The following is a 14,780-nucleotide window of genomic DNA, read 5'->3' on the forward strand; positions in this document are numbered from 1 at the left end:
GGGAAAATCTCAACAAAAGGTTCAAACAAGAACCTGTCTAAGAGCGGAAGCACCAAAAAATAATTTTTCCACAACCTGTGCGATTAAATAGGCAATACCAAAGATACTCCAAGCAGCAAATATAATGGCAGAAATTAAATAACCAGACACCAGAATTTTAACTTGGAAAAACCCCCCAAAAGAGGGACAAAAAACCCACGGGACCTAGTCCAGAAAAATCTTCCACTATCAGAATAATGGGTACACAAACAGTCTTCCTAGTGACACTAGGGCATCTCAACAATCAACAAAATACATCACCAAAACTGGTGGAATCAACATAAACCCTCCACAAAGTGGGTATCTCAAATCAGGCAAAAGAGAAGGCAATACAACTAACAAGTTATATCCTAATGTTCATCTCTACACCAGGAATAACATACTAAAATTTCATAAGGAATGGAGCAAGTTTACCAAGTCAATGTGATCAAGGTTGGCATGCCCTTTTTCCCAAATTTTTTCTTCTCCTACATCGCTGCTACGTCTTGCTTTCTTTCAAATTGAAAGAAGCCTTCTGTCTCTCTCTTCCTCGTGGCTATTAGCCACTTTCTTTTTATTTTTATTTGTTTCCCCTTTTTTTTTTCTTTTAAAAACCGTGGCCCCACTTGGTTGGAGACCCACCAACAAATAGAAACTATAAGTTCAACAATAGAATATCTTTTTCTTATGAATTTATATCAATTGACCGTGTACAATTATTTATAAGATTATATTGGATTCTAAGTTTAGGCTAAAAACTAATTAATTAAATGAACAGAAAAAACAAATAGGATAAGGAAAAAAAAAAGGTAGTTAAATTGAGTTGGAAAATGGATTCATGTAGTATTGCAGTGAATTTCCGTTTTTGAAACCATAAACACATCAATACATTTTCAAGCCCAAAAACGTGTGTCACTCAGAAACTGGAGAAAAAGAAAAGCCCAAAGATGAATTAAATCCCCAAATCCGAAGAAAAATAAATGAAACAAATATTAGGGTTTAACGCAACACATTTCTTCACAAACCTACCAAAAGTCCAAAACAAAAGAAGAATTCATTCATCATTCATACTCACACCATTAAGTAATCGAAGATTCTAGAAGAAGCCTGAGATTATGGCAACAGCAACAGCAGCAGTAGCGGCAAAGAGGAAGCCAGTGTTCATAAAGGTTGACCAGCTGAAACCGGGAACCAACGGTCACACGTTGACCGTTAAAGTCGTTTCTTCGAAGCCAGTCAAGACTGTAGGAACTAAGGGACCTCGATCTTCTTCTTCCATGCTCCTCTCTCGCCCTTCCCGCCGCCCCTCTCGCATCTCCGAGTGCCTCATCGGAGACGAAACCGGCACCGTCATCTTCACCGCTCGTAACGAACAAGGTGCCTTTTCTGTTGCGTTTGTTCTTAAATTTATGAACTCGACTTTCTTATTTCATTTCTCACAGAATTGGAGTAACCTAATTTTAGATTTGGTCTTTCTTATTTCGTACATTTTTTTTTGTTTCTCTCCCACAATTTTGTAGAAAATAGTTATTATGGGAGTTCGAATTTGTTTGCTTCGAATTATAATTCTTACGAATGTGTGTTTATTATTTTTAAAAAATTATTAATAAAAATATGACGAGCAATTAATTTTTCTTTTTTTGGGTGCAGTGGACGTTATGAATCCAGGGGCGACGTTAATTCTACGAAATGCAAAGATTGACATGTTCAAGGGATCCATGAGGCTAGCAGTTGATAAATGGGGGAGGATTGAGGTCACTGAACCTGCAAGCTTTCAAGTTAAAGAGGACAACAATCTTTCTTTAGTTGAATATGAACTGGTTAATGTAGTTGAGGAGTGATTATATTTTCTTCCTGTCTCGGGCTTGAATCTTTTTTCTAGTTATTAGAGGTTCTGATTTTTGTTTTGACCTAAGTGATTTGATTGCTGTGCAGTTTTCATGTGGTAAAGTCTTGGTTGTGTTAGGCTTATTATTGTGCCTATGCTTCACATGCGAAGCAAATATTTGTTTTATATTGGCCTTATTGGCTACGTATGATAATATATCCCTTGGTCTTTCCACAAATTCAGTTAGAAGTTGCCCCATGCACACAAATTACGAAAATGTTTGAATTGGTTTGCATATGCTGAATCAACTCTCAATCTCAACAATATCGGATGGAATGTGTAATAAGTGGCCAAGTGGGATCACAGTTTAACAGTTGAGTTTTGACGTATTATTTTGTTATTGGTATTATGATGAACACGTTCTCTAATTTTCCTTCATTTCATTTCTTCGTATCTTAACACTAAGTGCAATATTCACTGGAACATTTGGATTTATTCTTTATTTGGGTCATAAAATATTTATCATGTCGACTGAGTATGGGCAAATAGAAAAAAAAAACATTTGGATTTATTCTTTATTTCGGCATATGTTTCTTGCCAAAATGTACTCAACAGAACATGATTAATATTTGATCACGCTAAAATGAAACAGCGAATGCATCACAGTATTTTTCAGTATCTCTTACAAAATTGGGATGCTATGCGAACCTTCATGAGAAAGGAGTGCACGGTTCTGAAAACTGGTGGCGGACCAACTCAGTACAAAAGTTGGTCAGGAAGTCACAGATCTAGATAAGCAAAACACTTAATCAGAAGTTGGAAAAAATCACCAAGAAAGTTTTGAGCATAATGCACGTTGTAATCACATCATGACCCATCTCCTTCTGAAAGATAAAATAAATAAACATCACGAACCACCCAGAATACATAAGCATTAAGGCCAAAATTATGAACAAATTTTCATGTCAATTGAAAGTGCCCCATTAGTTTCCATACAAAAGGGAAAAAATGTCAGTATCCAACTCCAGCTAGTCAGAACAACAACGTGATACCAACATTCATTGAATATTTCAATTCATTTCAAAAATTCCCGTTATCATTCTATTGGAATTACAGAATTTCCAACTACCTACATTCACTAAACATCCCAATCTAATTCAATACAAATTTTTTAAGTAACATGGAAAACAATATAAAGCTTTATGCAAAAATATCTCAACTTATATTTGAGAAAGGAAATTAACAATAGGCCTAAAATTCCTTATTGGGACACAAGATGCCCTTCCAATGGCTCAGTCAAAACTCCTGATTTTCTCAGCAGATAGTCTCACATGACAGATTTGTAATACAAGTTCGCTTCAATCTTCCGAACACTTATCACATATCATCATTGCAATCTGGTTAAACAAAATAGATCAATACACTATAACCCCTTATATTACTGATTGACCCTAATTTATGGTGAAAACAAATCAGGAAGACAATTGAATTGCAATTTACTACAATATGATTATAATGATAGAATTTCAGCAGCAGAATCATGACAGATATGCACAATGCCTCTAAATAACACACAAGTTGTGGGCAAATACACTGAATTATAGAAAATCTCCTATGTGGGTGTCAGGAGTATTTCATCTCAACCCTTTTAATCAATAATTACTTGTTCATCCAGAAGTCTTCATAATCAGACCCCTGGAAAAACGACCTTGACATGCTTTTTCATTTTCTAACCAGTGCCAACTATTATCAAGATGCATAAACTTTAGGCTTGATTAATAATAATGAGACACTACAACGTAAACTACGGTGTATTTTGCATGATGACAAATGTCAAATACAGGAGCACAAAAATGTGCTACAGAAAATACACTTAAGGGGTTGTCTTGTAATTATTTCAAGATGACAAATTCTTTGTTTAAAGATCAAAATCTTATTATACTAAGTCCCTGTCCTCTAATGTTTAGAATTTGGGCATAAATAGAGGTACAAATAACCAACAATGTAAACTAAGAAATGGTTTGCATAATGATGTTCAACAAATCCATGAACACAACAAATGTGCTCCGAAAAATGTTAAATAATTCGTTATAGATTTCAGAAAACGTTCCTAGTAACAACATAATCTTTTATTAAAAGCTCAACATCCTATGATAGGAAGTCCATGTCATCCTATTTTCGCTTCCTGATCTTCAAGTAGTCTGCATTTGGCCTACAAACAAAAGGACTGTGTATGGGTTCACTAAAGCATAAGTGGGGTGGAAAAAGATGATTCAGGGAATACATTAATCCATTAACTTAGGTACACCATTGGTAGTTGTTACGATATAACATCACTCATTTTGCAAAACTAATAACTTGAACTTTTGGGAGAGATTATTTATGACATGGTATCAAAACCTCAAGAACAAGATGTTCTTGAGTTTGATACCTTGACACCTCCATTCTTCTAAATAAAATAAGTTGAATTTCAGCACCAGAAGGTGGATTTAAGCATTTTTCACACTTTTGGCCAAAGAGCTTTTGTGTGAGGGGGCATGTTAAGATATACAAATTTTTTAGAGATGGAGAATCGAAGGGCTAAGCATCAGATAAATAAAAAATGAACCACTTTTTTCCTTTGCACATGGCAAAATTGCATTACATACACTTTTTAAATGCCCTATATGTTAAAAGTTAAATCTCACAAGACTCAGGAATTGAAAGAAACATACCAGAAAACTAATTGGAGAAAGAACATCAAGGTATCCTAGAGATGCTTAGCTACCTAATCCAAAAAGCAAAATTGAATTGTCAGAAAATCGTAGCAAACACAAACCCAATGAGAGGGAGCACACAACACCCAAATCAAAACCATTCGTGTTCCTAAGCTCTTCTTATTTTATTTTATTTTATTTTTTTCAAACAACATAACTGTCAAAGATTTCTTACTAAATCCCTCTTAAATAATTCTCACCATCAAGTCCCAAACTAACACTGGCATCCACATTAATGATTAATTACACCAAAAGCATTGCAATCAATTGTAATTTACGAACAAGACCTATCAATAATTGATCTAATGAATGGGGAATGAATAAATAGCTTCATTCACAATGCAGAAACGACTTGTACCCATCAAGTTGGAAGACACCGAAATGAATGAATAACTAAAAAACTAACTAACTCCATTAGCCATCAAGAACAGAAATAACTGTTCATGATGTAATGGCAATCTCAACAAACATGTCCATTAAAAGGTGCACTGAAACCAAAATTGAGAACAGTTAGGAGAGGAGTTAAAAGGATTATTATACCTTCAGGAATCCAACCGCAGCTGTGGCGAGAAATTGCGAGCATTGAATTCATAAGAGCGGAGGCGGTGGCAGTGTGGAGCGGCATCATCGATTCCACACAAAAACTCAATTCAACAGGGATCCTTTCGTGCATCGCAGAAACAATGCATCAATAATTGATTCGGAAATTGAAAATGAACAAATAAATAACCAAATGAGAAGCTTCAAGGAAAAGCATTGATTTGAATTACCTGCGAGTGGATTGGGAGAGAGGTTTATTGGAGGCCATGCGGAAGAACGTTGAGCGAGAGGATTTGGCTTCCGCCGCGGCGCGGAAGGCGCAGCGGGCTGCGGAGGATGACCGGAAGATGGATCTGGCGGCGGCGGTGGCCATTTTAGGGAACGGAAACTTTTGGGGATAGAAGTAGGGTTTTTAGTAGCGAGACCAAAACCCTTTGTTGTATGGTTTTTCGTGGTTTGGAACTTTGGGCTGGATCAGAGCCCAATAGAGTTTTTCTTTGGATTTTGTATTTAAGCCTAAACTGAGATGTCAACTCTAAGGCCGTGTTTGGTGGCTGCGTTTGTTTCATTCATGTAATGTCCATGTCCATAATCATAGACACCATTGTGCATATCTACTCTAACTAATTTGGATTGGCCAAGTGAATAGCTTATTCATCTATTTAAATAAGTGTTAGTAGTTAAATTTCATTTTGTATATACAATAATTATTGTCCACCGATAAATTCTTAAATAGAGTTTCAATTTATGATGAGAGATACATGGTAAACCAAAAAATATTATGAAAAAAAGACAAATAAATTTCTAACCTTTTGTCACGCAGACATTTTGGTCACTGAAGATTGAAAAATACATTTATATCTTTGACTTTTTTAAAACCAAGACATTTGGATCCCTCCATTCAACTGAGATTATGAAACATAACAGAGATGTCTGACGTGGATGACGTTATGCTGACGTGGCCATAACGGTATTCAACGTGGATGTGGCAGAAGGGTTTAGGGACAAAAAAAGTCTATCAACCCTAAAATGACATTGTTCTTGTGTAAACCTCCTCCCAAGCTTGTCCCTCACCGGTGGCTGCGACTCCGAGAATGCATCATATGTTTGATTAGTTTTCTCTGAGAAGTTCTCAACATTTCTTCCATTCATTAGCATCTGTATGGATGAACCCTTGCTGCAACGTGTCTCCGAACTCGGGATTCAACTTGCCCACCGAACTCGTCCGAACAACAATTTCATTGTCAAATCGCTTCGAGTAAGCATCATCTTCTTTTCCTACTCTTATTCTCCAACAACTATTTTAGTGGGTCCTTTCCTATATCATACTTGAATAACTTTAAGGAATGATGAATGTTAATTACATTCAAACAGGGTTGCAATATATGCGTGCTAATTCTTCTAGATCATATTTTGCATCAATAGTGATCAACATGAAAGATCAGTTAGTGGAACTAGTGAAAATATTAATGACTTTTATAACTATAGACTTATCAAATAACTTATTTGTGGGTGAAATTTTACAAGTAATTAGATAACTAAATTTTCTTAAAGGGTTCAATCTCTTACATAATAGAATCAATGGCACTGTTCCATAAACTTTAGGTAACTTGAAAAATTTGGAATGGCTAAACCTCTCATGGAATCAGCTCAAGGCTAAAATTCCTTTGGCCTTAAAAAATTTGAATATTCATTCAGTCTTAAATATTTTGCAAAATCAATTAGAGGGAGCTATACCTATAGGTAGCCAATTCAACACATTCCAAAATTATTCATATGGAAGAAATGCAATGCTATGTGAATTTCCTTTGTCAAAATCAAGCAGTGAAATTGAGGACAATAGATATACTTCATCATCTTTGACATTTGAGTATGAAAAAAATTTTGAATTTGGCTGAAAATCTGTTGCAATGGGATATGCATGTGGAGTGATGGTAGGAGTGATCTTAAGATGTTACTTTCTCTTCACTGGGAGGCCACAATGGCTTGCAAGGTTTTTAGGTCTCTGTATACCAAATAAGAGAGTGAAAAAGAAAAACAACAAAAACAGAGTGTATGTAAATCATAGAAGAATGAATTAGCATAGTTATTTTATTTTCTTTTTTATTAACATGTCTGTAAAATAAATCTAAATGTAGACTGATATCTTTCTGTAAGCGTTGGAAAAGCCATAGAGGAAGGAAAAGCTTCAGCGAGTGTGAGAGGGAAGAGGGGTTGTAATGTCGGGTCGGATTTTTGGGTTGAGCATGGAACGGTATCGTTTTAGGGTTGGGAGACTTTTTTGTCCCTAAACCTTTCTGCCACATCCACGTGGGACACCGTTACGGCTACATCAGCATAACGGCATCCACGTTAGACATCTCTTTTACGTTTTACAATCTCAGTTGGACAGAAGGATCCAAATGTCTTGATTTTGAGAAAGTTAGAGACGTTAATATATTTTTCAATTCTCAGAAACCAAAATATTCGCGTGACAAAAGTTCAAAAAAAAATTTTTTTTTTCAAAATTTATCTACTCTTATATAAAACATAAGATTGTTTCTAAAATTGACAATATTATTTTGTGTTATGATTACATGCATTTTTTCAAAAACAAAATAATGGCCAAATGCCAATTCTATGATAAGACAAACAAAAGTGATTTTTTTTTATAGTGAACCACTTTTTCTTGAATGTATACTGCATTGCAACTTTTTTAAATTTTTTATTAATTTTCTATTATTTTCAATATATTTTTGTGTGTTGATTCGAAAACGCCAAAACAGATAGCGCATTATTTCATTCATGAGTAACTATTTAGAGAGAAGCTTTCTATTCATGAAGTGCTAAATAATTATACTTTAATGAGTAAAGTAGGATAAGATTTAGATTTAATTTTAATTTTATTTATGGATTAAATTTTTTACATAATTTTAAATTTATCCTATTTATAAATTGAGAATGTTCCGACTTTAATTTTATCTATTCTCAATCTGTGGATATTTGATTTTATTAGCAGATTATTAAAAATATATAATATTAATATATAATTTAATGAACATATAAATTAAAATTTTGACATAAATAATACAATCATCTCACAAATAATACAATCATCCCATAAAACAATATAAAATATCAAATATTCAATTCTATATAAAAGTCTTTATTAAAATTAATAACACAAACACAAATAAAATCATTGTAAGTTCATAAGAATTCTATTTGCTGCAACATCCACCTAAAACATATTTTTATATAAGTATATAACATATACATATATAGGGTGTGAGTTAGTCGAATAGGGTTGAGACCAAACCCGCACCCTATTCAACTTGCACGAGAATTCACTCTACATTCAACCCTACCTATTGTAATTAAATCGGGATGGCAACCCTACTCGACCGGATTGGGTACCGCGAGTAGGGTATATGCTGCCACTTTTAGTCTTACCACGGAGATGTTATAGCAAAACCGAATCGAAGTATCTCGAAAATAAGTACGACAACTTTATATAAATTAGATGTGTTAAATATAAATCAAAAGTTATTATAAAAGAAATTAATTGATAGATTATAATAAATATAAAATATACAAAACATCACTTGTACATAAATAAATAAGTATATTTTAATATAATACTTTAAATGATAAACATAATTGTTACGATGGGTAATCGGAGATTAATGGGCTGGACGGTATTGGTTGGCCCAAACGTGTGAAAGAGGAAGCCTGTAGGTGGATTGACGATCCACAGGCTCCGTCCGACCTGTTCGTGAGAGGCGAGGGGGGTGGTACCTGCAAAGACACTCCGATGCCAAAGTCAGCAAAGGGAGCAAAACAGGTCTAGAGTGTATTGGAACTTAGAGATACCTGAGGAGTGTCAGTGTATTTATAGTGGTGATCCAATAACCACCATTGAAGTAGTTCCGCCTTTCAAGGGGAATAACCGTCCCTTTATCTTAGGGAGGTTAAGATATGGCTCCTGGAAGTGGTTAGAGAGATTCTAGGGGCAGTTATCCTCTTGAGGGAGGGTTTATCTGCCGGCTAATCCTCGTACCGACTTCTTTAGGGCAAGTCGTGAAGATAACCGACTTCGTGGTATCTGGTCGGTGTAATGAAAGGTTCAAATCTTTTGGGTTGGGCCTTTTTACTTGGATCCTGGGCCTTATCATTGGGCCAGGGTATGAACAGTGCCCCTACTCGAGCCCGATTTCTTTTAAAACTTGGGTTCGAGTATTCTACTCGGGGTAGTAGCCGACTTGTTGGAGGACCGACGTGATGGTCTAAAATCGACGTGACTTTTCGTGACCTTTTGGTTCTGACAGTTACGTCTACTCAAACGTCGCGTCCGTTAGGGATGTGCGTAGGGATTGATGGTCTTGGTAACGGTGCGTCTTTATTAATGACTGCCCCGTTTTTACTATTGTGTCCCTAACGTACTTATAAATACCTTCCCTCTCTTTCCTTGTTTCGTTTCTACGATTTTTCAAATTTCCTCTTCATCTGTTCGTGCTGCACTCTTGTGTTCGAAGGCTTTTACTTCCTCCAACCCTCGTTTTCAGATAAAGGTTAGTTTTAGTTTTTTCTCCTTTTGTAACATGCTTTTCTATTTGCATGCCTTTATTTTGTAGATAGATAGGTTGGTTTGTAGACTTCTGTTTAGTTCCGTATTCCCTCCCTTTAGAGACCGTGTTTTTTGATTTTCCTTTTCCTTTTCCTTTGTAGGTTTTTGTCACCTTTTTAAGAAAAGAAAGAAAATGGCTTCCGTAGATGTTCTTTCTCAGTGGGTTGATGTCACGGTCCTAGGGGAGGAACCTTCGGTCGATACTGAGTTTATCACCCATCTTCTTACTCGCCACAGAATTTGTACTTCTGAGGAGGACGAGCCAAAGTATGAGTTGGTAGTCCCGGGTCCAGAAGACCGGGTTTGCTTCGGGAGGGCCAATGAAGCGGCCCCTCATTTTTTCTTTATGTATGAGTGTATGATCACCCGTTTGGGTGTTTTTCTTCTTTTTTCAAATTTTGAGATGTCTATTTTATGTCACTGCCGAGTCGCTCCCACTCAGCTTCACCCCAACTCTTGGGGTTTTTTGAAAATTTACCAATTCATCAGCCAGGCCTTGGAGTTCCCGACTTCTCTGAGGGTTTTCTTCTATCTCTTCCATATGACCAAGCCCTTCAGTGGGCTGAATAATAAGCAACAGTGGGTGTCTTTCTGAGCCATTCAAGGTCGGAGAGTTTTCACCCTTTTTGATGAGTCCTTTCATGATTTTAAAAACTATTTTTTCAAAGTTCAAGCAGTAGAGGGTCACCACCCCTTTTTCTTGGATGAGAGTGCTTCTCCTCACTTTCCTCTATACTGGTTGGAGGCCTCCCCCTGTGAGAAATATGGTCTGGATGACCTAGATGAAGTGGAGGCGGCCGTTGTGGGGTTCCTCCGAGAAGTGTGGGGGAGGGCCCCATATCTGGACACTAAGAAATTCCTCCAGGGGTCTCCGACTTTTATCCAGGCGCAACTAGGTAGCTTTTGTTTTTCTGATTTGCTTCCGACTTGTGATTTCTTGTACCGACTTGTTTAACTTTTAGTTACTTCTTATTTTTGTAGAGATGGCGAAGCAGAATGCTCAGGAATCTTACCAGAGAGTCCAGGAGGCCAAAGCAAGGTCTCGAGCCAGGACTGGTGGCTCCAAGGCGGTTATCTCTGCTCCTCTTCCTCCTCCTCCTCCTCCTCGGAACGTTGGGACTCCCTCCTAGCCCATTGTGATTTCTTCTTCAGCTTTCTCTCAGCCGCCTCCCTCCGCCCGACCCTCTCCTGAGCCCGAGAGGAGGAAGCGCAAGACTTTAGAGTCTGGCTCTTCCTTTGAGGGTGAGGTTAAGGCGGATGCCCTTGCATTCGTCCGAAAGTACATCTATCCTCATGCTCATATGAGGATGGATGATGTATCTGTTCGGAATCACCTTACCACTTTGGTTGAGGAGAGTCTCAGGGCGGCGGGTGTTTGCAGTAAACTCTTAGATATTTTTGAGAAGACTCCTCTCAGCTCTTTGGGTTCAACCTCGAAGGTTGAGGAGCTGGAAGGAAGGCTTCTTATATATCAAGAGCATGAGAGGGGGTTGAAGGAGGAGGTCGCCAAGCTGAAGGAGGAGAGAGATGGCCTTCGGGAGAGGGAGAGGAAGTTGCAAGCCCAATGCAACATGGAGGTGGGCTTGAGGAAAATAGCGCAGGACAGCTATCAAAGTTTATTTGAAGATCTTGTGTCTGTGAAGAATGATTTGCTGAATTCTCGGAAGGCATATACGAAGTTGGAGGACTCTATTGCTGAGGCTGCCGAGGAGGCTTGGAGGATTTTTAAGGAGCAGGTTGGAGTCATTGCTCCTGACTTGGATCTTTCTCCTTTGGATCCTGACAAAGTTGTCCTTGACGGTGCCATAGTTGATCCCCCTGCTCCCATGATCGTTTCTGAGTCAGAGTTGAAGACTCGGGGGCAGAGGATCATTGAGTCCCCTCCTCACTCAAAGGACGCTCCGAGTTCTTCGGCAGTTCCTCCGACTTCCTCTTCGTCTCCCACGGATGCCTCTCTCCCTGGTCCTGGTGGTGCTCTTCCTGACTCTGGTGGTGGTGATCTGTCTACTCCTCTTCTGAAAAAGTAATTGGCTATTTGGGGACCCGGCCTGTGGGTCCCCCCTTTTTTAAACTTTTATCTGTGTTTGGTGGTGTTTGAACAATTTGCTTCTGGCCTTATAAGGTCGTAAACAAAATATTTAAAATACCCTTTTTTTTAATAAGGGTTTAAGTTAATAATAAATACCCTTTTTTGGATAAGGGTTTAAGTTACCTTATGCGTGCATGCTTTTTGATAGTAATTTTTCAAACTCCCCTTGATCTTTTCTGAACAACCTTTTCTTTAGTTTGTCTATTTTTCTGAACCTTTTTGTTTTAAGAATTTTTAGGACAGCTTTCTAACCCTTTCCTGGGTTTTTCCGATCTCTTTTATTTTATTCCTCGTACTCAATTTTGTTTTATTGAGTTTTTATGACTTAGGCTACTTTTGTGATTCATTTTTGTTTTACTCGGTTTCCTATCTCGACTTATGAGTCGGAATATTTCTGAGTTTATCATGATCAACCTCTGTAACCTCTTTACACCGACTTGTACCTCGTCGTTTTATCCTGACGACCATCTAGGTCGGTTCATGGGATTTTCACGCTTTGTCGAGCTTAAGTCGGCGCGTTTCGTAGAAAGAAAGAAAAACGAAGAAGGAATTTATAAGAGATATTTGTAAGGTGAAAAAGATCTTTATTAATCGGGGAGGTACCTTATTGCTACTAAGGGTTTTTGACAATCTATTTCCCTTAGCCTCTACTATGATGCCTCATTAAAAACCCTTCTCCAGAAAAAACCCTTTGATTTTTGGGGAAAAATCATGAAGTTGGGAAAAGAGTACATCAGGGAGTAGAGTTCGCTTTTAACTGTAGTACATTTTCATATTACATGCATGCCACGACCTTGGTAACTCGGTTCCTTTCAGGTCGGTTACTTTATAATAACCTTTTTCCTAAGACCTCATTGACTTTGTATGGTCCCTTCCAATTTGCAGCGAGTTTTCCTTCCCCTGATTTGTTGTCTCCAATGTCGTTTCTGATCAAGACCAAGTCGTTCGGGGCGAATGCTCTTCGAATGACTTTTTTGTTGTACCTTGTAGTCATCCTTTGTTTCAACGCTGCTTCTCTTATCTGGGCTTCCTCTCGGACTTCGGGGAGCAAGTCGAGCTCCTCTTTGTGCCCCTGTACATTTCCGATCTGGTCATGGAAAATTACTCTTGGGCTTTGTTCGTTGACTTCTATTGGTATCATGGCTTCTACGCCATAGACTAGTCGGAAGGGCGTTTCTCCAGTGGCGGACTGGGGGGTTGTCCTGTAAGCCCATAGCACTTGTGGGAGCTCTTTGGCCCAGACTCCTTTTGCATCTTGTAATCTTTTCTTCAGTCCTGCCAGTATGACTTTGTTGGCTGCCTCGGCTTGCCCATTGGCTTGTGGGTGCTCCACCGAGGTGAACTGGTGTTTGATTTTCATATTGGCTACTAGGCTTCTAAAGGTAGAGTCGGTGAACTGGGTTCCATTATCTGTAGTAATGGAGTATGGTATCCCATATCTTGTGATGATATTTTTGTAGAGGAACCTCCGACTTCTTTGTGCGGTGATGGTGGCCAATGGTTCTGCTTCTATCCATTTTGTGAAGTAATCTATTCCCACGATCAGATATTTGACTTGTCCTGGCGCCTGGGGAAAAGGACCTAACAAATCCATTCCCCATTTCGCAAAGGGCCATGGAGAGGTGATGCTGATGAGCTCCTCCGGGGGAGCCACGTGGAAATTTGCATGCATTTGGCATGGTTGAAACTTTTTCACAAATTCGGTCGCATCTTTCTGCAAGGTCGGCCAGTAGAATCCAGCTCGGATCACTTTCCTGGCTAATGATCTTGCTCCGAGATGATTTCCGCAGATCCCACTATGGACTTCCTCCAATACCTCGGTGGTTTTTGAGGTCGGTACGCACTTTAACAATGGTGTTGATATCCCCCTCCTGTAGAGAATATTTTTCACCAAGGTGTAGTGTTGTGCTTCCCTCCGGATTTTCTTAGCCTCTTTTTCCTCTTTTGGGAGGATGTCGAATTTCATGTATTCGACCAAGGGATTCATCCATCCGAGACTTAATCCGACTACCTCAATGACCTCTTGTTTGTCTTTCTCTTTTACTACAGAGGGTTCCTGGAGAGTTTCCTGGATCAGGCTTCTGTTATTCCCTCCTGGTTTGGTACTTGCTAACTTGGATAGGGTGTCTGCTCTGCTATTTAGATCCCGAGTTATGTATTTGACCTCGGTTTTTGCAAAGCGCCCAAGGTGTTCCAGAGTTTTTTTCAAGTACCTCTTCATATTTGGGTCATTTGCCTGATACTCTCCACTTATCTGGGAGGTCACCACTTGCGAGTCGCTGTATATCATCACCTTTGTGGCACCGACTTCTTCCGCCAGCTTTAATCCAGCAATCAAGGCTTCATACTCTGCCTGATTATTTGAAGCTGGGAATTCAAATTTGAGGAAAACCTCTATCTGGGTTCCTCTTTCATCCACCAATATTATGCCTGCGCCACTTCCTGTTTTGTTTGAGGATCCATCTACATAGAGTTCCCATGTAGTTGGTTTTTCCTCTTGGTCTCCCGCGTATTCTGCAATGAAGTCGGTGAGGCACTGGGCTTTAATCGCCGTCCGAGTTTCATACTTCAAGTCGAACTCGGAGAGCTCTATTACCCATTGAACCATTCTCCCTGCAACATCCGTCTTTTGGAGGATTTGCTTCATGGGTTGGTTCGTGCGGACTCTTATTGTGTGAGCTTGAAAGTAAGGCCGTAGCCTTCGTGAGGCTACTACTAAGGAGTAGGCAAAATTCTCTAGTTTGTGGTACCTTAGCTCAGGACCTTGTAGAACTTTACTGATGAAATATACTGGGTGCTGACCGGCCTCGTCTTCTCTTATCAGGGCCGATGAGACGGCCTTGTCTGCTACAGATAAGTATAGGACGAGGTCCTCTCCAGCTATAGGTCGGGTCAGGATAGGAGGTTGGCTCAAGAATCTTTTGAACTCCTGGAACGCCTCCT

General features: G+C 38.8%; 2 protein-coding genes across 9 annotated transcripts; one reads left to right on the plus strand and one right to left on the minus strand.

Moving 5' to 3' along the window:
• Positions 1–842: 842 nt before the first annotated feature.
• LOC112737709 (uncharacterized protein At4g28440) lies at positions 843–2,284 on the plus strand. The gene is made up of 2 exons (XM_025787743.3): positions 843–1,395; positions 1,669–2,284. Exons 1-2 carry the CDS (start codon positions 1,134–1,136, stop codon positions 1,857–1,859), a joined length of 453 nt encoding a protein of 150 aa, XP_025643528.1. The 5' UTR covers positions 843–1,133; the 3' UTR covers positions 1,860–2,284.
• A 108-nt stretch (positions 2,285–2,392) lies between these two features.
• LOC112737710 (protein NUCLEAR FUSION DEFECTIVE 6, mitochondrial) lies at positions 2,393–5,777 on the minus strand. 8 transcript variants are annotated; one of them, XM_025787750.3, is made up of 4 exons: positions 5,373–5,777; positions 5,143–5,264; positions 4,561–4,613; positions 2,393–3,243 (listed from the first exon to the last, which is right to left on the minus strand). In XM_025787750.3, exons 1-3 carry the CDS (start codon positions 5,513–5,515, stop codon positions 4,606–4,608), a joined length of 273 nt encoding a protein of 90 aa, XP_025643535.1. In that variant the 5' UTR covers positions 5,516–5,777; the 3' UTR covers positions 2,393–3,243; positions 4,561–4,605. The 8 variants fall into 8 exon arrangements, with proteins under 8 accessions (XP_025643535.1, XP_025643537.1, XP_025643534.1 ...); XM_025787752.3 differs by having other exon boundaries at positions 2,393–2,634; positions 5,373–5,622; XM_025787749.3 differs by having other exon boundaries at positions 2,393–2,730; positions 5,373–5,622.
• Between the last annotated feature and the right edge of the window lie 9,003 nt (positions 5,778–14,780).

This window comes from Arachis hypogaea, chromosome 13, assembly GCF_003086295.3.
Source record: "Arachis hypogaea cultivar Tifrunner chromosome 13, arahy.Tifrunner.gnm2.J5K5, whole genome shotgun sequence".
Lineage (NCBI taxonomy): Eukaryota > Viridiplantae > Streptophyta > Magnoliopsida > Fabales > Fabaceae > Arachis > Arachis hypogaea.